The sequence below is a fragment of the Falco naumanni genome, chromosome 6 (assembly GCF_017639655.2).
Source record: "Falco naumanni isolate bFalNau1 chromosome 6, bFalNau1.pat, whole genome shotgun sequence".
Classification (NCBI taxonomy): Eukaryota; Metazoa; Chordata; class Aves; order Falconiformes; family Falconidae; genus Falco; species Falco naumanni.
This window is the reverse complement of record NC_054059.1, coordinates 46,274,906-46,300,327: the sequence shown is the minus strand read 5'-3', so window position 1 is coordinate 46,300,327 and position 25,422 is coordinate 46,274,906. Positions and strand designations below refer to the sequence as shown.

General features: G+C 38.1%; 1 protein-coding gene across 14 annotated transcripts in view; it reads left to right on the top strand.

The window, feature by feature from the left end:
- SYNE1 (spectrin repeat containing nuclear envelope protein 1) overlaps positions 1 to 25,422 on the top strand; it is a 330,006-nt gene that overhangs the window by 185,619 nt on the left and 118,965 nt on the right. For 13 of the 14 annotated variants that reach the window (XM_040598155.1, XM_040598156.1, XM_040598152.1 and 10 more), the window contains 16 exons: positions 234 to 2,394; positions 2,783 to 3,120; positions 3,790 to 3,934; positions 4,906 to 5,124; positions 5,973 to 6,235; positions 7,843 to 8,008; positions 8,615 to 8,770; positions 8,984 to 9,136; positions 11,202 to 11,384; positions 12,867 to 13,004; positions 14,359 to 14,544; positions 16,924 to 17,046; positions 19,167 to 19,349; positions 20,564 to 20,707; positions 24,029 to 24,223; positions 25,274 to 25,414. In XM_040598155.1, the coding sequence (XP_040454089.1) occupies positions 234 to 2,394; positions 2,783 to 3,120; positions 3,790 to 3,934; positions 4,906 to 5,124; positions 5,973 to 6,235; positions 7,843 to 8,008; positions 8,615 to 8,770; positions 8,984 to 9,136; positions 11,202 to 11,384; positions 12,867 to 13,004; positions 14,359 to 14,544; positions 16,924 to 17,046; positions 19,167 to 19,349; positions 20,564 to 20,707; positions 24,029 to 24,223; positions 25,274 to 25,414 (4,894 nt within the window). The remainder of the gene's footprint in view (positions 1 to 233; positions 2,395 to 2,782; positions 3,121 to 3,789; positions 3,935 to 4,905; positions 5,125 to 5,972; positions 6,236 to 7,842; positions 8,009 to 8,614; positions 8,771 to 8,983; positions 9,137 to 11,201; positions 11,385 to 12,866; positions 13,005 to 14,358; positions 14,545 to 16,923; positions 17,047 to 19,166; positions 19,350 to 20,563; positions 20,708 to 24,028; positions 24,224 to 25,273; positions 25,415 to 25,422) is intronic. The other variant, XM_040598153.1, reaches the window with a different exon arrangement.

The window sequence follows — 25,422 nt, the reverse complement described above, 5'->3', positions numbered from 1 at the left end:
TAATTTGTGTGGTCAGCCTGATGACCACGTTGTAGACAAATGGGAGAAGAACAAAATATTAAACTTTTAAATTAGTATTCAAGACTGGTACCTTCAAAAGAATCTGAAAACCATAGGTATTTATATCATATTGATTTCAGTTTATAGTGGGCTTATAATTAATCCTGACCTCTTTTAAAAGTCTCTCCTGAGATAGGATCTAATAATTTCTGTCCTGTCCATTTTGATAACAGATCTGATGCTGAAAGTACAAACATGCACCTTGAAGCTTTGCAAAAACTGGCACTGGCACTGCAGGAAAGGAGATTTGCTCTGGAAGATTTGAAAGATCAGAAACAGAAGATGATAGAACATTTGAATCTTGATGACAAAGAATTAGTAAAAGAGCAATTTGGTCATTTTGAACAACGCTGGACTCAGCTGGAGGACCTTGTCAAAAGGAAAATTCAAGTTTCTGTTTCAACCTTAGAAGAGCTCAGTTTGGTTCATTCCAAATTTCAGGAACTAATGGAATGGGCAGAGGAGCAGCAACCTAGTATCTCAGAGGCTCTTAAACAGAGCCCTCCTCCAGATTTGGCTCAGAGTCTTCTCATGGATCATCTTACCATTTGCAGTGAGCTTGAAGCCAAACAGCTTGTTCTGAAGATGCTTGTGAAGGATGCTGACAGGGTGATGACCAGCCTAGGGCTCAATGAAAGGCAGGAGCTGCAGAAAGCACTTTCTGATGCACAGCATCATGTAGCTTGTCTCAGCGACCTGGTTGGCCAGAGGAGAAAGCACCTGAACAAAGCACTGTCTGAAAAAACCCAGTTTCTCATGGCAGTCTTTCAGGCTACAAACCAAATTCAGCAGCATGAGAAGAAGGTAATGTTTCCGGAACACATTTGTCTGCTGCCAGAAGATGTGAGCAAACAGATCAGGACTTGTAAGAATGCCCAGGCTAACCTGAAAGCCTATCAAAATGAAGTCATGGGGTTGTGGGCTCAAGGAAGGGATTTAATGAAAGAAGCAACAAAACAAGAAAAAAGTGAAGTGTTAGGTAAACTGCAAGAACTACAGAATGTGTATGACACTGTTTTACAAAAGTGTAACCAGAGATTGTTAGAACTGGAGAAGAACATTGTTTCCAGGAAATATTTCAAAGAAGACTTGGATAAAGCCTGCCATTGGCTAAAACAAGCTGATATTGTCACATTTCCAGAAGTCAATGTGATGAATTCTAACTCTGAACTCTACAGCCAGTTGGCAAAATATCAACAGATTCTTGAGCAATCTCCAGAATATGAAAATCTGTTACTTACACTGCAAAGGGATGGCCAAGAAATTCTACCATCACTTAATGAAGTGGATCATTCTTATCTCGATGAAAAACTTAACATTCTCCCTCAGCAATTCAATATTGTCACTGCACTGGCAAAAGAAAAAATATATAAGGTTCAGGAAGCAATTTATGCCAGAAAAGAGTATGCCTCTCTGATTGAGTTGACAAGTAAAGCTCTGATTGAGCTAGAAGATCAGTTTACTAAGACCGACAAAGCTCCTGCTGCTGTTTTAGTCAAAGAAGTTGTGTCACTCCAGCAGGCCTACAGAGATCTCTTAGGTGAAGTGGTGAGCCTTGGTGCAGCTGTGGATGAACTAAACCAGAAGAAGGAGGCCTTTCGAAGCACTGGCCAGCCATGGCAACCAGATGAGATGTTAAAACTTGTCACGCTGTATCACAAGTTGAAGAGGCAAATAGAACAGAAAATTAACCTGTTGGAAGACACAGTAGAAGCATGCCAGGAGCATGAGAAAATGTGTATGCAGTTTGAGTCACAACTAGAGACTGTGAAGAAGGAGCAGATTAAGGTAAATGAAGAAACGCTCCCAATAGAAGAAAAGTTGAAGATATACCATTCTCTGGTGGGCAGCTTGCAAGACTCTGGGAGTCTTCTGAAGCGAATAACTGAACATCTAGAAGCCCTTTCTCCTCAGCTTGACTCATCTGCATGTGAGGCAACAAATCACCAAGTGCAGTCTTGGCAAAAGAAACTAAAGACTTTGCATGCTGCCATTGGTGACACCGTGATGGAGTGTGAGAACAGACTTGTGCAAAGCATAGACTTCCAGTCAGAAATCTGCCGCTCACTTGACTGGTTGAGATGGGTGAAAACAGAACTTAGTGGAACGTTAAGTTTGGACCTCAAACTGCAAAGCATTCAAGAAGAAATCAGAAAGGTTCAGATACATCAGGAAGAAGTGCAGTCGAGCCTGCGAATAATGAACGCACTGAGCAATAAAGAGAAAGAGAGATATATGCAAGCAAAAGAGCTGATACCTGCTGACCTGGAAAACACTCTTGCTGAGCTGACAGAACTAGATGGTGAAGTTCAAGAAGCTATACACATGAGACAGGTTAGCACACACTAAGTGTCATTAGTTTCTCGCTCATGAAGCTGAAGAAGATGGCTCTGTGGCTTGATGTTTGTAATCATCATAAAAAGATTGATTTTAATAATCCTGTTTGGTTTTATTAATGACTTAGGTTGTGGCCTGTTGCTGTGGTTGACTTGGGGGGGGGGGGGCGGAAAAGGCTTCCTTGATATGCGTTTACACCTGTGTGCAGAAATGCAAACTCACTCAAAATCTGCTTCCATGTAGTCTCTTCAGACCTGTATTTTAAATAATAAAGGGAAAAGAAAACAAGCATGGGCAAAATCCAGACTCTTAGCAGAGGATATTTTTGTTGCTGATGTGGATTTTATATCTGTGGCCCTCTGTATAATTTTCCCTTTTATTTCAGGCTACCTTGAATAAATTATATAGCCTCTGCCAAAGATACTACCAAGTGATGCAGATAGCAAATGACTGGCTTGAAGATGCTCAGGAATTTCTACATTTAGCAAGAAATGGTCTTGATGTTGAGAACTCTGAGGAGAACCTAAGGAACCACATTGAATTTTTCAGCACAGAAAGTCAGTTCTGTAATCATTTGAAAGAATTGCATGGCTTTGTGTCTGAGATAGAACCCTTTATCCAAGACACAGCAAGAGAGCAGCTGATGCAGAATGTAGCTGCATTGGAGGAAAAGGCCAAAGGGACAAAGCAAGAAGCCGAAACCCAGCAAGAGCAGTTGCAAAGGTATATTAATGTGGGGTTTTTTCTTATTTTCTTTTCATTTAAAGACCTTCTTGTTGGTAATGAAAGAAAGAGATCACAACGTTGATTTTATTTTGTAAAAAGTTTGTGCTACTGATGAGAGAAGTGGATATTGTGATTCAGAGCACTGGGATTCTGTTCTCTACCACTGAGTGACTAGATGTGTGATACTGAGGAAGATGATAAAATTATGTAAAGCTTGGAACAGCACCAAGTAGACGAGGGAATGACTGTCCCTTATTTCACCTGGCCCAAGACCTACGCAGAAACAAATGAAATTGAAGCAGACTTTTTGAAGTAAAAGGAAATAGCTTTTTAACCGGCATAACTGTGTTAATTACTATTTCTGAATGCTCTGAATTCCAAAAGTTTGGTTGGGTTTAAAACACAACCTAGGCAAAATCACTGAGGAAGAGTCAAACGAGCAATTAAATGCCCAGCTATATCTGTAAGGCATACCTGAAAATCAGCAGCATATGCTTCTATGTATGCTCTTTCCCAATAACCTGTCTATTTTTTTTGGAAAATACTGTGTAACAGCAAAACTAAAACTAAGAAGTTACATTGAAAACTAGGTGCAGCAATATTCCTGATTTTCAAATGGTTTTATATTGCATTACATTGTTCTTTCTGGAACTGTATTTGTTTAAGGTGTGCTTCTGAGTGGCAGGAGTACCAGACAGCAAGGCAGAAGGTTATTGAAGTGATGAATGAGGCTGAGAAAAAATTATCTGAATTCTCAGTAGCTAAAGCTGCTTCTTCTCATGAAGCAGAAGAGAAATTGCTAACGCATAAGGTAAGGTACTGAAAATCATGTGAAATCCTTTTCCTTCAGTGAAAATAAATGTGTGTTATGTAGGTCCCTACCTGTGGAATTTGAGTTTTTAGAACTTTTCCTGTAATGCTTACCTGTGTCACAGCGCAGCAGGAGGTGTTTTGTGTTGTGCAGAACACCCATTTTATTTGTGGGGTGACTGAGACAGGCATTTTTAATCACTTCTCAGCTTAATGTCTGTCTGTGAGTATAGAGAGCTGGTAGGATTCCGAAAAGCCTTGGCTACATAAGCCCCAACATTGTGTATCCTACAATTCAGATCAATAGAAGCATTCATCTACTCTGGGTCACACGGAATATTACTAGGACAGCAAGGGTTGGAGTTTAATATTAAATGTTACTTAGTGTAAAAGAAAGAAATGTGACTGAATTACTTTCCTCTCTAGTATTTAGGGTGCTAAACCATTGCCTTAATATAGGTGGTTAGTGACACTCCAGACATCCTGCCTGATCTCCAGCTGTGTCTCTGTGAATGCAGGAATCTCCCCTAAGGGTAATGTCTTGTCTGCCAGCTTCATGAGAACATCCTGATACTCTCAGACATCTAAAATGGCATTAAAGATAAAAATGACATAAATGTATGCTTAAATACCAAATTCATTTTTAGACTCTAATAGAAGTCAGTCTTTGCTATGAAAGGGTCCTGTATACTTATTTCCACCCCTTTTGAGGGGCTAGAAAAGAAGAGAAAATCTGATTACACCAGATTTCTGTGGCTTCCAGAGCCTTGCATTTTAGACCAGGTCCTTCAACTAGCTGTAGTTAATATATTGCATATGAAAAATAAAGTGAGACCAAAGCACCTCACTCAGCATAGAGTACCTCCTCTTTGTCTGCAGTGGATACAGGTGGCTCATTTACCTGCAAGTGTGTTGAATAGTTCTGAACTGTGTTGTAAAAGAGGAAAACAGCGCTTATTTTTGCTTCTTCAGACTCTTGTGTCTGTAGTGAATTCTTTCCATGAGAAGATCACAGCCCTAGAAGAAAAGGCTTCACAGCTGGAAAAAGTTAGCAATGATGCCAGTAAGGCAACTATAAGTAGATCCATGACAACAGTTTGGCAGCGCTGGACACGGCTCCGGAATGTAGCCCAAGAACAAGAGAAAATTTTGGAAGATGCAGTGCAGGACTGGAAGGGCTTTAATGATAAGGTAACTTCTGGTCTTGGTAAATCCTCCTTTGTTAACTGTACCTAGGTTTTCACTCATTATACTGCCTTATTAATCATCTTGCGGTAGACGAAGCTGACAGCAGGAATAACAGTGATTTTTGTCAGGCCATAATAAAAAACAGCTATGGAAGACCTAGGTGTAGAACCACTGCCTCCAAGGTTTGCACTGTTCTATATGCATATGTGTATAGTAAATACAGAGTTGGTTTGGTTTCTGATGATTCTTCAGAATCTTCTCCTCTGTGTTTCCCTTCCCCAGATGCTCTGTTCTAGATTGTCAAACGTTTTTCACCCCCTTTTATTTTCCCCTGAAGAGTATGAATTTGCTATTTCTAAGTTTATGCAGTGATACTATTGCCTGTCACTGCTCACTGATGGTGTGTCTCTTTGTTTTCCTTATGTCCTACCTGACTTTTTTTATCTGTCATTGTCCATTATTTTATGCTCAGATTGCAGGTTCTCTGGGAATGGGGATAAGCTTTTTGTTAAATGTGTAACTTGTGCCAAATATGGGTCTGCCCTGCGATAGACCTTTAGGTCCTACGGCAATAAAGATAATAAATGCTAAAAAATATGAGGGGCCACTCATCACTTGACAGAAATGTCCCTTAGCAAGTCCTAGTCTGCTGTGAAAAGCTAGGGCTAGCTGGCTAGATCTAGCACGTTAGAGCATAGATGAATATCTGCTGTAGGCACTGCTGTACAAGCCCTGTACCACAACTGTTTTACAGCATGTAAATGAATAGCACTGGATTTAGCAGCTTTTGGTATCAGTTGTACTAGCTTCTTTTTAATTTCATTACGCCAAGACTTCATCTCTTTCCACAGATTCAGAAAGCCACTATAGTAATAGATCAGCTACAGGGTCGCTTACCAGAAAGCTCAGTGGAAAAGGCATCCAAGACAGAGCTCCTGGAACTCCTGGATTACCACAGCAGTTTCCTTCTGGAGGTGGACCACCAGCTGTCATCTTTGGGCCTGCTCAAACAGCACGCTGTCAGCATGCTTCAGGATGTGGAAATAAAGCCTCCATCTCAGGAGGAGCTACCTCTCATGCAAGAAATCAAAGCAATGCAAGATCGGTGCCACAAGTAAGGCAATATTTTGAAAGATTCATTAGAAAAATGGTACCTGACAATTCATTATTCAGAGTTCATGTATAATTTTTGTTATCGTTAACAATTACCATGCTTAAAACAATTAGTTATTTAATGTAAAATAAGCACCAGTTAAAATTATCTTTAATTAATTTTCAAATATATTTTCACTATTATTTTTTATTCCCATCAGCGGGAGTATGCATTTTATAATATGTACTTCTTGTCTTCCATAGTAATAGTAAGTTATATAAAAGCTGTATAAACTACATGAAAACTACAATTGATTTTAAACGCTTCCATTGCATCTCACCATTAACAGTGGTCTTTTATCTTTTTGTATCCTAAGTTCAGATTAGTTTATCCCTTTGTTCTGCTGTTGGAAGCACTTAGGTACCAAAAGTAGGTATCCTATGAAATTTACAGGGGAATTTAGTGCATGTCCAAATGAGACATCTTAACATTTCACCTTGTGATTATATTAATGTTTATCTAAATCTAAAAAGTTTCACCGTCATGTATAAAAGAGGAATTTTTATGGCTGAGTTTCAGGACTCATACCCACCTCATAACTGCACCAGGATGCCATTAACTGGATCTGCACAGTGGGAAGAGGGAAAGAGACAGAGAATGAAAAAAACTGTAAACCCTGCACCTAGCCTGTGCAATTCATTGTGTGCATGCATAACCGATTACAGTAGAATAGGAATCCCTGTAGAAAATGCGTAGTTGTTAGCACTTTGGTAATTCCATTCTTCCCTTAGAATTGATTTCTAAGAAATAGGGTCTGTGATGATCTCATGCTCATGTAAATAAGGCATGATTCAACTATGAAAGGTTAATACAAACAAACATAAATACGGGAATATCAAGGTAATATTAATGTCACATACATTAGAGCTACAAGTAGTCTGGTAGATCTTTCACAGAGCTGCCATCTGAAAAAGATTCTATTTTTTATATGAGATCCAAGTTCTTGAGGGAAGTGCAGGAATTTTGTCTTAGTGGAAGTGTGGAGTTAGGTCTCTGGATAAAAGGTTGTCCTGGGGTTTGATCCACACCCTATCCTAGGCATTCTGCCAATGCAAATCCTATCAATAAGGCTGGAATTTATCTCATGTTGTTTTAGATTATAGATATCTGCATCTGAATTGGTTAATTCTTATTGTCTCACTGATAATTAGTGGAGAGAAACAGACAGGTCTAAGATGCAGTTTTTCTGAACTATTTTAGAAGTCTCTTTCAGAATGATGAGGAATCATCCTAAATAATGCCTTAGAATTGCCTGCTTCCTCCACTGACAATAATGGCAGTCTGTGGTGATGAGCTCAGATGTAGGTGTCTGTGCTGTAAACACATTTGTGTTTCTTCAAAAGAATTGTGCACTCGATGTCAAAATACATAAACTGCTAATTAAAAGGAATGAACTGAAGAACGAACATGAGGAATTTGTGTGCTGCTTTAGTAGTCTGTTGCAGTACTGCCCCACTTGTTATTACTCTGGATGTGGGGCTATCAATGATTATTATTTTTTCACAAAGCAATATTTTATGACGTTGCTTAATTCTTCACAAATAGTTACCATTTCTTTGTTTCTGAAGTATGCAACAGAAAGTGAAAAAAGGTGTGAAGATGGTGAAACAGGAGCTGAAGGAGCGTGAGGAGGTTGAAGCAGAGATTAATGTTGTGAAGTCCTGGATCCAGGAAACAAAAGAATATTTGTTAAGCCCTGATGTAGAAGTGGATACGCAACTTCAGGAGTTGCAGGTATATCAAACTTATCAATTTTTGAATTACAATATTTATCTTCGTTGTAATCTGCTTGTGAGTGTTAATCAGTTCAAAACCACCAGAAGTTCAAATTAGACAATATCCATTAGTTTTTGAGTAAGCCACTAGAAAAATTCATAAAGCATGAAGTATCCGATGGGCTGTAATACTTTAAAGGTACTTAAGATATATAAGTAAATGTTTGCATTTGTGAAATCTTACATACTAGCATATTGTTATAGTAAGTTTTCTCCTCTAATCTGAAATATGGGGGAAGTACAGCATGTGAATGGACAGAATGTGACATTTCTATCTTGACCGTTTGGGGCAGGGAGGGAAGGAACAAAGTAAAACTCATTTCACTGGAGGTGCTGAAAACTTAACATTTTCTTTATACGTGTGGTCATACAGGAAAAGATAACTGGACATACAGTCATAAATAATAATCCGGAGAATCCCAAGCTAAAACTCTTTTTAATGAACTAATTAAAAATTTGAAAGCAATTAGCTTTTTTATAAGCTGCATGTAATATCTTCATTTGCTAAGTTTAAGCAGACATGTTTTCCCCATTCATTTTAACAATACTGTTTCTCTGTCATTAGTCTCTCCTTGGTGAAGTAACTACTCATCGCCAGGCTGTTGAAAAAATGGCTGAACAACAACAGAATAAGTACTTGGGGCTTTACACCATTTTACCTTCTGAACTGTCTCTTCATTTAGCAGAAGTTGGGCTGGCCCTTGTAACTGTACAGGATCAGGTAAAGTATAATAGATAAATGTTTTACAGATCTATATCCCTTCTTTAGACTTTATACCTTACTGAAATACAATATCCAAGTGCGATCAAACAGGGACAATGTAGAATAGTTTCATTACCTTCTTCCTTTGAATTAAAGTAAGCTCAATAAAAGTTAATTTCCTTTCAGGAAGAGAGATTCCTGGTTACTGAATTTAATTCTTATTGTTGACAGATTCAAACCAAAGAAAGAGAAACTCAGCAGATCAAAGCATTGAATCAAGAGTTTGGTCAGAAAATCCAGGAGATAGCAAATGAACTAAACATCATTCTTTCCAAACTGAAAAAGAAAACAAATGACATCGCACAAGCTAAACTTGAACAAAAGGTAAGAGAAGGCTTCCCTCATAATGAGTTACACCAAATTGAGACACTCACTTCATACCAAAGTTGTATTTGTGAAGACTTGCATGACACATTTTTTTAGCGTAGTTCAACAGAAGAATGGCCAGAAATAAGAGTTGACTTAGGAGATCTTTTATGTTCTTTGCAAACTAGCCCATACAGGGGCTAGAGTGAGTAAGAACTTGGAGGAAGTAGCTGAGAGTAAAACCAAGCTGGATGGACAAAGTTATGTTGTTCCCTCTAGATAACGAAGATGACTGCAGTCTGGGAAAGCCTAAGAGGCTTCCAGACTGCTCCGTGTCCCAGCCTGTACTGCAAAGATGGTTCTTTACAGTATACCATTACTTGTGAAAAATAGAATTTTACTTAGCCAGTACTCCAATTCATGCCATTTCGTGCAGTAATGAGGTAAAGTACTACTGGTACATTTAAGGGTAATGAAAAGGACTCCTGGCTCTTTTTGTAGTTTTTCTTAATTTTAGGTGTGTACCACACTCAGAGAAGCTCATTCCGTACTGAGGTATAATGGCCAAGTTAGGATTATCATATGAGAGTAGGGTGTGTGTGTGGTTTTTGGGGTGTATTTTTGTTTGTTTGCTTTGGCTTTTTAACTAATCAATTTGACCATGTTTGGTCTGAAAGTAAGCAAAGCATACCAAGAAGGAGATTTGGCATGCCTGGCATATCAAAAATTACCTGTTTATTTTCATGAGTTGCTCTCATTATGCTCCAAAGTACCATTTGTTTTGCAGGAGGTGTCGTTGAAATATGTCCCTTTAAAATTTGGTGTATCTCCTTGATTCCAGTAATTAAGCAGAAAGCCAGTGAAATGTGCTTTGCCCTGTCACACAGACAAAAACTCTGTCACTGAAGATTTAGTACTTTTCCCTCGACTGCATTTATGTCAGCACACAGCTGGTACTTCTGAGATTGGGTTGGCTTTGTTTACAGCCGTAAATACTTCTATATTAACATTGAAACTGGTTGTGAAAAATATAATAACAATCTGTTTTAAATCCACATGACCTAAGTCAAGTGGATCCTTCCCTCACTTTTAAACAGCATATAAATTCTGCATCATTTCTGTAGTAGAGACATATATTTATGCCTGCCTGAAATATGTGTGTCTTTGTATTTAGATGAGTAGTTCAAGATTTGTCTTTATGTCTACATGTAGACAGTTATGTCACTAAGTTAATGGAATAATATTTATTTATGATAACAACTGATTGCAACTTACACTCTAAGGTGTGTCTGCCAGGACAGCCCTAACCTGAACAGCTTGTAGCTAGAGCAGTGTTCTGAATTTATTTTTGTCTAATGATTGCAATTTAAATTTCTAAAAATAATTGGAAAGTGGCTAGGGTGTTTGATGAGACTTATGTATATTACAAAAACAGTGAATTGTTAACACCTTAGGTATAGAAACCAAATACAAAAAACCACCAAGAAACTGTAGCTCACAAATATGTTATCAACTTTTTCGCTTTCCTTTTTAAACTTTTCAGGAATTTTGTAACTATGATAAGAAAAATTGATTTTAAAATCAGTTTCTATTGAAAAAGTGTAGCATGATCCCGACTGCTCCTGTATCAAGATCAAGCTATGAAAATTCAAGTTTCAAATGAAAATGAAAGTTTTTACAATGCATTCATGAGTAATTACGTATTTCTGAGTTTCTAAGGGTACGTTTTAAGACAGTAACAAAACAAAATCCCTTTCCAATAAATAAAAATCCTTGCCATGGCAACGTGTGCTGACTATTCATTTCAAAACCAAGCACAGATGACCAACAGTTAATGTCACTCTGAAGTGACTCAGTCTTTTGCTGTGGTAGGGAAAACAGTTATCCCTTTCAACCAGGAAGCCAGAGAAGAAAGAGTAATGGCACACATTTAAGAGATGACCAAACATCCTGCTGTTCTGCCTTCCTGCTTAGTCAAGCATTGTTGCTTTCCAGCCAGTTTGGACAGGGTATGAAAGTTGGACTAGAAATAATAACCAGAAAGCTCACACTTCCTGGATCACTGATTTTCTTGTCTATCTAGATCCTCGGTGAAGAGCTGGACAGCTGCAATATAAAGTTGTTGGAATTAGATGCATCAGTACAGGACTTCGCAGAGCAGAATGTACCGCTGGCTAAGCAGCTGGCTAACAAGATAGGGAAACTCACCGCATTGCACCAACAGACCATACGGCAGGCTGAGTACAGAGCAGCCAAGCTCAGTCAGGTATGATCTCAAATCCTTTCTACTGTTCCCTTTGCAGAAGCAGTAGGAGCGTGCAAGCTTCTCATTTATTTTCCTGTAGTTATGCAAGAAGGGGCATTCCTTGACACATCTGCCTATTATTAGTCAGGGCTTGCATCACACCTCAGAAAGGCACATCAGGAGGGTGGAGTTATTCTGTGATGCTGCATTAACACATTTTTTCATGAATTGTCTGCTGGTTGTTGTCTTTGGTGCCCTGAAAAGATTGTAGAGTTTCTCACAAACAGCAGCATGCCAGGAAATACTATCTCGTACTTCTCAGGACCTCTGTCTTATCACTGTTACCTGTATTTGCAGCACTGAAAAAAAAAAAAGTTGTTTTATTCTAGTCACAATCTATAGAGGGTGAATATAATGTGTAGATTCAATAGAAAAGCCCAGGTACAATGGCCTCAATTATGCATGTTTATGAAATGCTTCAGCATTCATAAAGATGCTTCCCCTGCAGTTCAAAGCCCCTGAAACTCTTATCTTATGTATTTTTTACTAGTTGTTGTTATCTCCCCAAAAAACTAGCTAAAAGCGAGGAAATGGATTATCTATGCTCCTGCGATCAGTACTCGGGTAAATTACGAGTTCTTTTTTTCTGCATACATAAAGAAGCTTCTGTAAGGCTTGAAAAGCGTGTTACATTATATTTTCAGTTTCCTTTGAAAAATTGTTTTTAAAAAGAAGTAGAAAATTACTATCAAAGTAAGGGTTCAGTCAAAGGTACTTGGTAAAGTGATTTAACCATTAGGATATTTTTGTTCAGCACCAAGAAATACACTTCCTATCAGAAAAAATTATTTGTAAGGCAAACTGTATGCAAATACAGTTCAGTCACCTAGGTTTTGACCCATCCTGCATACAGGACAAATGCATGAAAATCAGTGAAATTATTCCTTCTAAGTGAGAATAAAATTGGAACTAAAGAGTACTTTGCTAAATAGAAATTGAATGAATCAGCAAGGAGAAATTTTGTCCTGTATTTTGAAATAAGTTGCAACACTTCTTTTTTTGGAAATAAACTGAGTGGACAAAATAGGTTTTTAAAAAAGGTGATTTGGAGGATGACGTGGAAGGAGAGAAAAAAATAAGGAATGACTTAAAGGAGGCTTGCAGTGAGTCAAGAAGGTATTTTGGAACTTAGTGTGAGGCTGAAATATGTGCACAAAGTGTCCCTTCTAGGGATATATTTGAGCATCAATGCACTCTCCCAGTGTAACCTACATTCTTATAGTGCCTTTTTTCCCCCTGAAATAGGTATGCTTGTTACTGGAAGCAGACCTATTTTAACTCCGTAAATACAGAAATAATTACATTATATTCAACAGTAAGAAAAGTTGTTAAAACAATCCAAAAGTTAAAAACAGTAAATGAAATTAAATTAATTTTATCATTCTCTAAGAACTGTACAGAATTACATTTTAGGCTTGAAGTGGATTTTTCTTTTATATCCAGGCTTCTTCACACTTCGAAGAATACAATGAGATGCTGGAGTTCATATTGAAATGGATTGAGAAAGCAAATATCCTAGTGCACGGTAGTATAACATGGAATTCTTCGTCTCAGCTTCGTGATCAGTTTAAAGCATATCAGGTGATTATATGAGCTATGAAATTTAAAGGGCAGTGTATATAAGAAGTTATTTTCTAAGCAGTGAAGTTTTATTTGCCACACTTTTTTTGCCTCCTTTCCTTGAGGAAGAATCTTTTAACATGCTAGATTTCTATCACTGTTCCCCCAAGTCTGTAAGATGATTAATTTGTTTTGGGAAATTATTTTGAAGACTGAAATTAGGAGATACTTTTGAATAAGATGACATGATTGAAAGTTGATCTCAATGTTTACTCAAGTACATTGACTTCATAGTAGCTTTTGGTTGAATACTGTGTCTATACACTGATTCAACCACACTGAGTACCTCATTGCAATTAACATTCTAAAATTTTAGTTAACCAAACACAGTTTTCAGTTTGGGGGGTTGTTTGTTTTTTCTTTCTCCTTTATGCTAAATTGGAGAATCCTTTTTTCTCATCTAATGAGTTTCACACCAGATGTTCTCAGACTGACACCCAATGGATGAGTTTTTTCCAGTTGCTTCCTGAATGTCTCACATCAGGGTGATTTGCTGTCCCTGTGACAGTGCGATTTGTGCTGGGTGTGGAACATGCAAATGTGGATGTTCATTTCATCCATCATCAAAAAATCAGTGGAGCACTTTGATAAGGTTCAAGCTTGCCCAGTGTTAAGTGACCACATGAAACAAATCAAAGTATCATAAGATGATCGTGTCTTACTAGTGCCAAAATCGGACTGCATTAATTATGTTTTTTATATATTCATCAGTTAATTGTCAGCTACCTTCACTTACACTGCGGCAGTGTAGTATGTCACACTTTATTATTCTGAATAAGAACCTTCAGACAATTTATCCTCAGGATAGCTGGCAGATTGCATTTCTTGTTTTGTGTTTTTGCTATGGCTTTTTCCCTGCATCAAAATTTTATGAGGATATGGGCTTAATCAATGTCATCCCACAGAACCCTTTGGTAGCCATTTTTTAGGAAGCATTAATGACTACATCCAATTGCTTTCTGCTGCATCCTATTAGGTACATCTGGTTTCCAGAACAAATCCAATTCATAGATTATGACCATTTTATTTTTGCAGGCAAGTGTGTATAGTAAAACACTAAAATGAATGTGTTGGTAACTACAGCTGCTGAAGCTTCATGACTTAAGCTTTTGTTTCTCAGTCTCTGTAAGCTAAAGCACTTAAGCAATATGCTTAATTCTGAGTGTATGCTGAAGCCTTACAGGAAATCTTTGGAACCTAATTATATGCTTACAGACATGTAAGAATAGAGGACTTCGAAGGACAGGAATATAATTAAAATGTATTTAATCTGAAGCTTAATTCAGGCATTCAGTTTGTTCATATCTCTGTCTAGACTATGCTTGATGAGTCTGGAGAGATTCATGGTGATCTTGAGGCCATGAGTGAGAAGATTGAGTATCTGTCAAGTGTATACTGTACTGAAGAAATGTCACAGCAAGTGCTGGAACTGGGGCGGCGGACAGAGGAATTACAGCAAGTTATCAAAGTGCAGCTACCAAATCTCCAAGATGCTGCCAAGGTATATAAAAGCAGTTCTTGTAATGCTAGCTGACAGCTAGGGTGGTGCATGCATCGTGTTTCTGAGACTATTAGCAGTGCAGATTATCTGTGGTCTATAAAGAGCATGATTGTGTTGTCTAAAGTTACATGTCTTGTGCCATTTGAGATACTGCCTTCTGATGCTGCTAGATGGGGGCAAGATTTCTGCAGGTTGTGTCATATCTGCCCATTCTGGATGGATGTATTGGGGATCGTGGTGTGTCTCAAATAACACCTATGTTTAGATAATTGAAAAATGTCTGTGTTGGAAATTACATGACATTTCCTTTATTTTTCTTTTAAAAGATATTTAGAGCTTGCTATCAATTAATTCAGATCAGTACTGGACCAGACCAGGATTCCATACTGTAAGAGCTGCCTCTACAAGAGAGTGCAATGAAAAGAGTGATTGTGCTTATTCATGTCCCTAATATTTCTGTGCAGATATTCCATATGTATTTATTATTAATGTAAATGTGTGTAATGCCTGTGCAGTGACTGAGGGCATGGTAAACTTTAAAAAAAAATAATCATACAGTAATTCTGGAAAAAATATGAATATAGGAGTGATGTAATTAGTATATTTATAGGGGTTCTTCTGCTGTCAGCTGCTACAGTTACACACTACTAAATAGAAAACCACCAAAATGAAACTTGAAAGAATAGGCTATCACCGACTGTTAGGATGATTGCAGCTGAGGGTAAAAATGGTCCTTCTCCATTTTTTACTCTTATTTCACGATATTTATAAGACAGCAGAAATGCTCCAGCTGCAACAGCCTTAACAGTGTAACAGAGGTTTTGAAGAAGACTTCTTTCTATTACAAAAGCACAAATCAGTAAACCACACTTGGAGCTGAAGGCTTTTATTATTTTTTTATTATTATTTTTCATGGAACAAACCAGAGATTTGTGTACAAGTAAACATAGTGGAAGTTAAACTTACTAGCTTTAGTTCTCAGAGAAATATTGGAACAATAGAATAAACTATTTGTAAATTCCTATAAGAAAACATGGTGATGAACAGAAGACAACAAAAATTTATGAAGGAAGAAAATCATATCAAAAGTGTCCAATTTAATGTGAATGTAATAGATTTGTATATAAATGTATGGTATGTCATCTAACTTGATTTTAATAATTTTCACATGATATTGCTAACGAAGTTATTAAGCTTTTCTAGTTGAAAATACAATAAGTAGGTGTAAAGCTGGCTACAGAAAACTTACCAGGTGTGTAATTATCAGTGGTTCACAGACGGAAAGGAGGGATACATCAAGTAGGGTTTTGCAGGGTTCTCCCTTGGATCTGGTACTATTCAGTATTTTTATTAATGAGTTGTATGATGGTTTAGAGATCATGGCTTTTGGGATGCTTAGACAACACCAAATGTACAGGGTCTACCTGAAAAAAATTAAGCTGCTATTCAACAGACAGGTGCAAATTGTTATGTGTAGGCAGGAAGAACCAGACATGTGCTCCTCTGAATGAGGAACTACTGGCTTGGCATGCGCCCTGTTGAAAGGTGTTAAGTTTAACAATGTGGATCACGGAAATATGACTAAACACTGTCACATCATTGTAAAAAATCCAAACACAATACAGAAAATAAAGTATATAATTGTAAGGTATGTGAAGCAGTCCTTTTGTTCTACCTGTTGGTCACCAACAAGGTTACAGCTTTGTCAGATTTTGCACTTGAAGAAAGATGTGGACCAGCTGGGGAAAGAACAGGGGGTAGCGATGGTTTTGATATGTAGAAAGTATGCCTGTAAAAGTATTATCCTAACATGATGAATTCAGAATAAAATTAATGTCTACTTCATGTCTGTTGTTAATGGGATAGTAAGTAAAAGATTGAAATGGCAACAAAAGATGACTTCATGTCAGACCATCAGAAAAAACTTTCTACAAAAATAGAGTACTGAAGTAGTGGAATATGTTTTCTGTAGACTTAAGGGGGACTCCACTGCTAGTGGTCTTTAAGAACAGTCTAAAGATCAGGCAGTTGTGTCCTGTCTTATTACAGGAAGATGACTGGAGGACATCTTGAGTTCCTTTCTAGGCCTCGAACTTTATGAAATTAGCTTTATAAAGTACATGCTATATTTGACATTGAGGAAGTACTTAAAATAATAATTGGTGTGAGACCTCTTTTTCTAGACTGCCATATGACTGGTATTTTTATCCAATATGGTAAACATCTAAAATTCATTGTTAAAAGTTTGAATTAGTTTTGGCATTATATATAAGGGACATAGCTACAAAATCCAGATGGGTGTATTTATAGTGATTTTTTTTCTTTTTTTTCTTTTTTTTTTCTTATTTATCCCTGAATCAACTGTGTTGTGTGTTATAGGACATGAAGAAATTTGAAGTTGAGCTGAGAGCCCTGCAGGCTGCTCTGGAGCAGGCCCAAGCCACACTGACCTCTCCAGAGCTCGGGCATTTGAGCTTGAAAGAACAACTTTCTCACAGACAGGTAAAAGGCCAGGAGCTCAGAGTTAGCTCTTGAGTTGTGTGAGTTTACACAGAAAATAATGAATATTGGTGAGACTGATGGTGGTTTTTCTTAGGTGGGTCATTGTTTCAGAGTCTAGCCCAAATTTACTGCCGAGGGAATAAGGGATGGAACAGGAAAAATCATTCCCTCAAAGGGAGTGGTTGAAGTATAATCCATTATGAGTCTGTCCTTAGGTTGATGCAATTCAGAGAAATCTGCATCCAATCCAAGCTTAATCCTTATTAATAGTAATAGTAAAGCTCAGTTCTTGTCCAGTGTTTTTCATCAACAAGTTCTTAAAGTAGTACTTCAAAAGGAAGTCTAGATTGTTGTCACCATTTTACAGATAGAGATGCAATGAGAGGCTGTTGCTAGCTCCCGCAATAGTCAATTGAAAAGCTAAGGAAAATTCAGTCTTCCTTAAGCCCAGTTACACTTTTGTATGTTTAGCTGAATTACCTCCATAAGGTATTGCTGCTTTCTGTGTTGCTCTTGGCCTACTGTAGTAATTTGTCAATTTGATTTTTTTGGTCTTGGTCTTGTGACAAGAAAAATAACCCAAATTAGAGCTTTCTGAGTTGCTTAAGAAATATTTCTTGCTGCAAGCTAATAGAGATTTAACTGTCTTAGTGTGCCAGTAAAAACTAAGTGTCAACAGGTCCACTTCAGGATTAAAATCATATGGAGAAAACATACGGATGAAAGGTAAATTTGCAGAGCTTCCCTTTTGGATTAAAATATGTGGTCTTTATTCTAAGCACTTGCAGCCAAATTTCAGAATGTGGCATTGAAGAGTGTAAGTGAAACACATAACTCACTGTAAGAGTAGAGGAACATGGAGTTTACATGGTTGTTTACATGTGGTCATTGTTCTAGCTGTAGCAGGTCTCACAGTATGACATTCTTTTGTAGAGAAATGGGCAATAGCCCCTGCCCACTTTTTTCACCAAACCAGAGAGGGGGTCTTGGAGGGTGCCTGGCTGGCGTGCAGCCCCCAGGGTACCTCTAGGTGCCCACTGCACAATAAAGTCACCCTTTGCCAGCAGTATGGGGCCTGCCAGAGGACAGGCCTCACCAGTGATGTCTGAGGAATAGGTCATTATACAAAATCTCTGGTTACATTATCCTCTATGTGTCATGAAGGCACAGAAATAAAGAGCAAACCACAGTCCTCTCACCAGCATGCACATCAGACCCACTTAGATATCTGTCAGCATATGGCATAGGGGAAGGGAGATGACTAGTCTCTTTTTCCCTGTTTGGCACATACTTGTCTAGCTGATTTGTATCTATTGAACTTAAAATCTTTTTCTAATGTGCTAAGGTCCTTTTCCTCAACGTCACTTTTCTTTTGTTTGTTTCAATTGTTTTTCTATCTGTGAATACATTAAACTCCCCGATGAAGATGAAAAGAATGCTGACCAAATCTATTATTCTCCACTCATTGCATTTAGAACCTTCTCATGCATATGAACAGACAGCTTGAATGGACTTTGTGAAGGGAATAGAGACTATTAACAAAGGCATCCAGTGCGTGATTATTCAAAGGAAAAGATTTCTGTGTAGCTGTGTTTCTTTCTGTTTGATTACCTTTTGAATTTTAAGCAACATTTTCAGCCATGGTTTGTATTTCCAAAGGAAGGCTGTGAATGCAACGGGATTAATTTACTGGTTTGAGAATGTGCTTCTGTGTCTCAGCAAGGAGTTCCGCTTGGATTTTAACATTAAAATATGTGTATGCATAAATGACATCTATTCTGCTTTGATTTGTGGATTTTTGTAAAAAATTTTTTCCAAATATGTTAACAGAAATGTTTTGTACTTATACACTAAGAAATAGGTACTACTGTGCTTTTTCATGAATTATTTTTATTCCTATTCTATGGGCTTTTTGCTTAACAAATATTTAAAAGAATGCTTATTTCAGAATGAGGAACTCCAGAGAAAGCATATCCAGATCATATTCAATTTAGAAAATAGATAGTCAAATTTGTTTGGTTTAGTGCTTGAATTGATCATTATTTTTCTTTCGCTGCATGAAATGCTCTGGGAGTTCTGCAAAACTGGCTTACTGTGGCACTGACTAACTTTGTTTCTAGCATCTTTTGTCTGAAATGGAGTCACTGAAGCCAAAAGTTCACGCAGTCCAAGTATGTCAGAGTGCCCTGAGGATTCCTGAAGAGGTGGTCACTGGCCTGCCAATGTGCCACAGTGCCCTCCGGCTCCAGGAGGAGGCCAGCCGCCTGCAGCACACTGCCATTCAGCAGTGTAACATCATGCAGGCAAGTATAACTCCAGCCCATAAATTACTCTGAGTAACTTGAACAGTGCCATACAACTTGTGATGAAAACAGAGAATTTCATACCGCTGTGCGTTCCTCTTTTCCATGTCGTCCCATTAGGGAGTTCCCCACTAAACCTGCGTGGTTTTGGAGGTTTTAACATTCATGATCATGTTAATTGATTATTTACTCATCAGACTCATCTTGGTTCCCTTCTCTTGCTAAGTGTTTTTTTTTTTTTAATGCTGTTAGGGTTAACTAAACAAATAGCTAATATATAATTGTATGCAGATTAATTTTATAATATATATAATCAGTTAATGACACTAGTATATTGTTACATCAACTGCTTATAATGATTGCATAAAAACTACTGAGTTAATGAAATAGCTTTCTAGGATAAAAATAATGATATTTTTCTCTTTATTTAAAATGTGTATTTTCTTTGTCATTTTGGAGTCCATCATCTTTAAAATTTGCATTTTCAAATTTTGCTAAATACAAGAAACCGAGGTTTAGTTTCATTGTTTGAATTCATAATTAAACATGTACAAGGTATTTCCAAAAAAGAAGAGAATAAGCTTTTCTTTCCTGCTATTTAGCAATACAAAAATGCATAGTGAGCTAGGGTGCAACCACAGAGCTTCAAGTTACATAAAATAAATGTCACACTGAAAAGTTTTAAAGACAACTTAGACAAACTGCAGGTGAATTTATGATAGAACTGATGTTACACTGGTAGGATAATGGTCTGAATCAATCTTCATAGTTGTCTCCCAGTTTTATTTTCTGTAAAATCTGATTTTTTCCTATAGTGTTTCCACTTCATAAATGGAGACTTGAAGTGTAAAAGCAGATGAAAATGCTTTATAGTAAACCCAGGAGACTAGGCAATGCTGTCTTTTGGTGGGTATGTTTTGTGCAGACACTTGTGGAAGAAGTAGTTCTAGTTCCTTCTATTGGGTGTCTAAAACATCATGTTATGTGAACTGTTTTTTGGAGATAGTTAAATAAATGAAACCATTGAATTCATTGCAGTTCACAATATTTCTGAATGGACTTTCTCCTGACTGTATTCGAGCTTTGTTTATCCAGATGCAAGTGCCAGTTAGATGTATGTTTGCTCCACTTTAGAAGGGAGATCAGTCATCCTTGGACTAAGTAATTATTTATTTTCATGTACACACTCAAGTTATTTTTTTTCCCCTCTCTAGGAAGCAGTGGTTCAGTATGAGCAATATGAGCAAGAAATGAAACATTTACAGCAAATGATAGAGAGTGCCCATCGTGAGATCCAAGGCAAGCCAATAGCAACCAGCAACATACAGGAGCTCCAGGTCCAGATTTCACACCATGAGGTAGGAGAGCCAAAATGAACATGGGCTCAATGGCAGTTCATTGACACCCAAAAATTTTCTTCATAAGCAATGGTCATAAATTAGCTGAGTAGCTTTTCAGACTTACTCAACTAGCCTTGAGCAGATAAGGCTTAATACCAGATAGGAAAATCATGCTATCAGTATAGTGTGGAGTATTCGTTTGTTTATTCAGTTAGATACATCTTAATTTGTTTGTCATAATGTTGCCTGGAAAAGCACTGCACAGTTAAGGGACTTAACATAGGTACTTGACTGAGAAATGTCCCAGAAGTCAATGTTAGGTGATCACTTCTAGTTCAGTGATACTTACATATATATAAAAAACTATATATGTATCTATGTATATATATTCTAAAGCACTTACTCATTTCCATCCTAGTAACATTTTGTGAAAGAACACCAAGGAACTTGAATCATAGGAAAACCACCGTAGATTTGGAGGAAAACTCTGTGACATTTGCTTCAAAGGCTTTTTTTAAAGTAATTGTTGGGAAGAGTTTTGTCCTATGTAGTTGCAGGTCCTGCCCTCAAACTCATTGATCATTAGCCCTTGAATGAGTTGGAATAGCCTCATGGGAGCTCCTGCCCTTTCCCTTTCCCGTGTCTTCTTTTTATTTCTTGGGATAGAAAATGCACCACTGATCTCTCTGTGTCACTTGGCACCAGATGGCACCATTTCTTTACCTTTGAATTACAGCATTTATGCTATTATGTAATGTCAGGTAATGTTATATGTGTTGCTCATTTTCTAGCCTGTTACAAAAGTTAGTATCAATGCAGAGCAGTTTGCTTAAACACTTCTGGGTTTTTTAGTACTGATTTAATAATGCTACTATTTTCTATTCAAATGTTCTGGAACAGCAAATGCAGGTGAGTGACTTCAGCCGTTACAGGGTAATATTGCTGCAGGAAGGAATGATGCTGCAGGGAGAAATGAATTAAAAATGGGGTAGCATCTGCATTTGAACAAGTTCAGTAGCTAGGAGGCTTCTCAATGTCTGCAGGAAGACAGCAGCTTTACTCTTGCAATGTTAGAATAGAGCAGAGTGGACAGGTTTCATACTTGCAAGCTTTCCGCATTTAGGGGTAAGGAGTTTTGAAAGACTGAGAGATGCATATTTTTGTCTCATATTTTGTCTTCTAAATACCCGTGGAAAATACAGCATAAAAGGGATATATTGAACGCTATATTATTGTGCTGTTTCAAAAAGCAAGTCTGTCAAGATGTTTGAGTGTTATTAATTTAAGAAAACATCAATTACCAGGTTCCCTGTTGAAGCCTGCCCGAACAAGAACTTAAAGGGACATTTGTAGTAGCTATATTTAGAACTAAAATAAGAGGAAGAACGTAGAAGAAAATGATACCCTGATTTGTAGGAAGCTTGTATTACGGTGCATATGTGTAACTAGTTACACTCTGGAACTGTGTTTACTGAATTGTGTTTTTTTAGTCTTTCAGTTAAGAACGTGGGCAAGTATCTCCATACTTGTGAATTATTTTAATGGATAATACAGTACCTCATAGGATATTGCTTTTATAAGTCACTTTATTTTTTTCACAATCATATTTTTGCCTCCTTTTCTTTTTCTTTGTTTTCAGTTGAGAAAGGTATGTTAGGTACTCAGTGCATTGGACAATAATGTCACAAATGTTACTGTATCTTGGTAACATTGATGGAGTTAAATCAGTATATTGAATGACAATAATTTCCTACAGGACCTCAGAGATGTCATTCATTGAGCATTAGTGAATGAGTGGTACTTGCCAAACAGAGCAGATAACTATTCCAGCTGCTAGACATTGAAGTTATGGCTTCATTTGATTGCGGTTTGGTTTTCAATTGATCTAGTTGATGTTTTATACTCAAGACTTTGTTTAAGGCTTCGAGCTCCAAGAGAGCTCCTTTTGTTGCTGGTATGACAGTGACCAGGTACCACTGAAACCCAGGCAGTAAAATGTCATCCTCAGTCTTTGTGCTGCTTCCATTTCTAACTTTGTGTTTCTTTCTGACTTTACTGCACTGTGATTTTAAGGAAATGGTTTCCTGAAAATGTTACACAACCAAAAAATATGTTTTCATGTTACCAGCCTGAAGCAGTAATCTTAATTACTTTTTAAAATATATTGTAATTATTTATTATTATAGCTACTCAGTCTTGCAACTTCTGTTGCTGTTTTTCCTTGAAAATTTGTAATTGTTGAAGAAATAAAAGCAGATATAAAAACAAAGCAGAAACATATTTGAATGAATAATCACTGATTTAGCAGGCAAGCTTATACAAATGCTGTTTTCACTTTATAGATCAAAATTCTATCATGTTATGGAGCCTCTAGGGAGACAGGAACAATAACTTTGGCAGAAATGTGAAAATCTTCCACCATTTTTTTATTTTAAGTGTATTAATTTAAAGCTTTGAAACTGGACAGTGAACTGGGCAGCAGTACAGGGTAGGAGAGGAGATAAGTCAGTTTCTAAGGCTATTGTTTTCCGTCTTTCTTCTCTGATTAAACTTAAACTTATGATGGTGTTTGGCCATGCAGATAGACCGTCTCATGGCCATAAAAACCAATACTTTAAAAAAACCCCGTGCTTTAGGTCAGACTCCCCAGCTTTTTTTAAGAAAGTTTAGTACGGAGTGCAGCTCAGCTTTAACTCTGAAGACTGACACAAAACCAAAATAAGATTAAAATACAGCTTATCCAAACATTGCAAAAAGCAATCCAGCCTGCATTTAATCTTATTATGTGACTGTTCCTATCACATTTGATCTTGTTAGACCCTGTGAGTTATTGTTTGAACAATTCATTCTTTCTGGCGAGCGCTGAATGGGCTTTTTTTTACAGCTGCGGTTACCGCATGACCTCATTTCCATGGCACGCTCCGTGCAGAGGAGCTTCGTCTTCCTCAGAGAAATGGAAATAGGACAGGGAAGAAAAATAGGACAGGAAGAGGGAGAGACGTTGCCCTTTGCAGCAGCCTGGAGCCCACAGACTGTGTCAGGCTCAGGCTGGGTGCAGGCGCGCCTTGTCCCGCCCTCCCCTCCGCAATGCACAGCGCTCTCCGCAGGCAGCGCTTTCCGGCGCGGCCCCAGCGCGCCGCGCTCTGCGGTGTGGCCCGGCGCAGCCCGCCCCTTCCCTCCGCGGGCTGCAGGCTGGTGCGGTGCCCGGGGGCAGCGCTGGGATGGGCCCGGCTGGGCCCGCCGGGGAGAGCGCGCCTTTGCCACGAAAGCTGAAATGCTGCGGCGCCCGTGGCCTTTATGGGCAGGCTCTGCATTAGGGGAAAAAATATGTTTCCTCAGGAGCTGGCTCAGAAGATCAAAGGATACCAGGAGCAAATTGCTTCCTTGAATTCGAAGTGCAAGATGCTGACAATGAAAGCAAAACATGCCACCATGCTGCTGACAGTGACAGAAGTGGAGGGGCTTTCAGAGGGAATGGAGGAGCTGGATTCAGACCTGCTTCCAGCACACCCCACTCACCCCTCGGTGGTTATGGTAAGGAATGCATTACTCTCCATACAGCTTAGCCGAGCTGCTTGCTGCTGCAGCGTTGCCATGCTCCTGTGTAGCAAATTGCTGCAGCTCACAGCTATATTTTGCTTTTGAAATGGCTGAAGTGTGGCAAATCAAACAAGTTGCAGCTTCCCCTTACTGTATTTTGCTTTATATGGGTTTTCAAGATTGTTGATAAAGGATGAAGTAATTTAACAGACGAACAGCGGAAGTTGTCTGTAACAGGATGCAAATAAAGTGCTTTTTTGTGGCTGTCAGCATGCAAGAGCAAACGCTAAGAAACTACTGAATTGCAGTAATAAGATAAAACCAGAATAAATATTATCTTGCAGTGTGTAGGGTTTACACACCATGTTTTTAAATCTCTTAAGATGTTGATGTGATAATTGACATTATGCTGCTATATTCTCAGATGGGAGTGTTGGAAATGAAAGCTGGCAAAGTACTGCCATAGGCCTCACATTTGGATTACTCTGCTTTTGTTTGTTTCTGTCTGGGTCTCATTACAAACATACTGCTGGTGCTGTTGGGATCTGAGTCAAAATAGAGTGCAGATTTCAGGATTTATCACTGTATAACAGCATTGGGGAAGCAAGAAGAGTATGTTGCTGCTGTATTCTGTGTATTCTAGATTTCAAGTATATTCCATGCTGTTCTAACCAGGCCTGGATACTGAGGCCAATGCAGCGTTATTTTGTGGCTCTCCATAGTACTTACATATGAAACAATGATTATATTAGAAGACATTTAGGCAAACTCTATTTGTTATTATTAAGTTGCTTGCTATACATTTTCTTTTAAATTCATTAGGGTACACGAGAGCGTGTTCATACTGAAGTATGACAAGTAAATGAGACTATTGATTCAATCAGATTTTTAAACTGGTAAATGTAAAAGCATGAAAAGGACTAAATAATGTCATGGTAGTTCTGGCCATGTTTGTGTTTCTTGTTTTGATACCAGTATAAGTCAAACCTAAGCTGAGGTAACTGATTTTCTTCCTGTGCTCTGGGGTTGCTTTTCCTGTGGCAGATGACTGCTGGTCGCTGTCACACGCTGCTCTCCCCTGTCACTGAGGAGTCTGGGGAGGAGGGAACCAACAGTGAGATTTCTTCTCCACCTGCCTGTCGCTCTCCCTCACCTGTGGCTAATACAGATGCTTCTGTTAACCAGGTACCTCC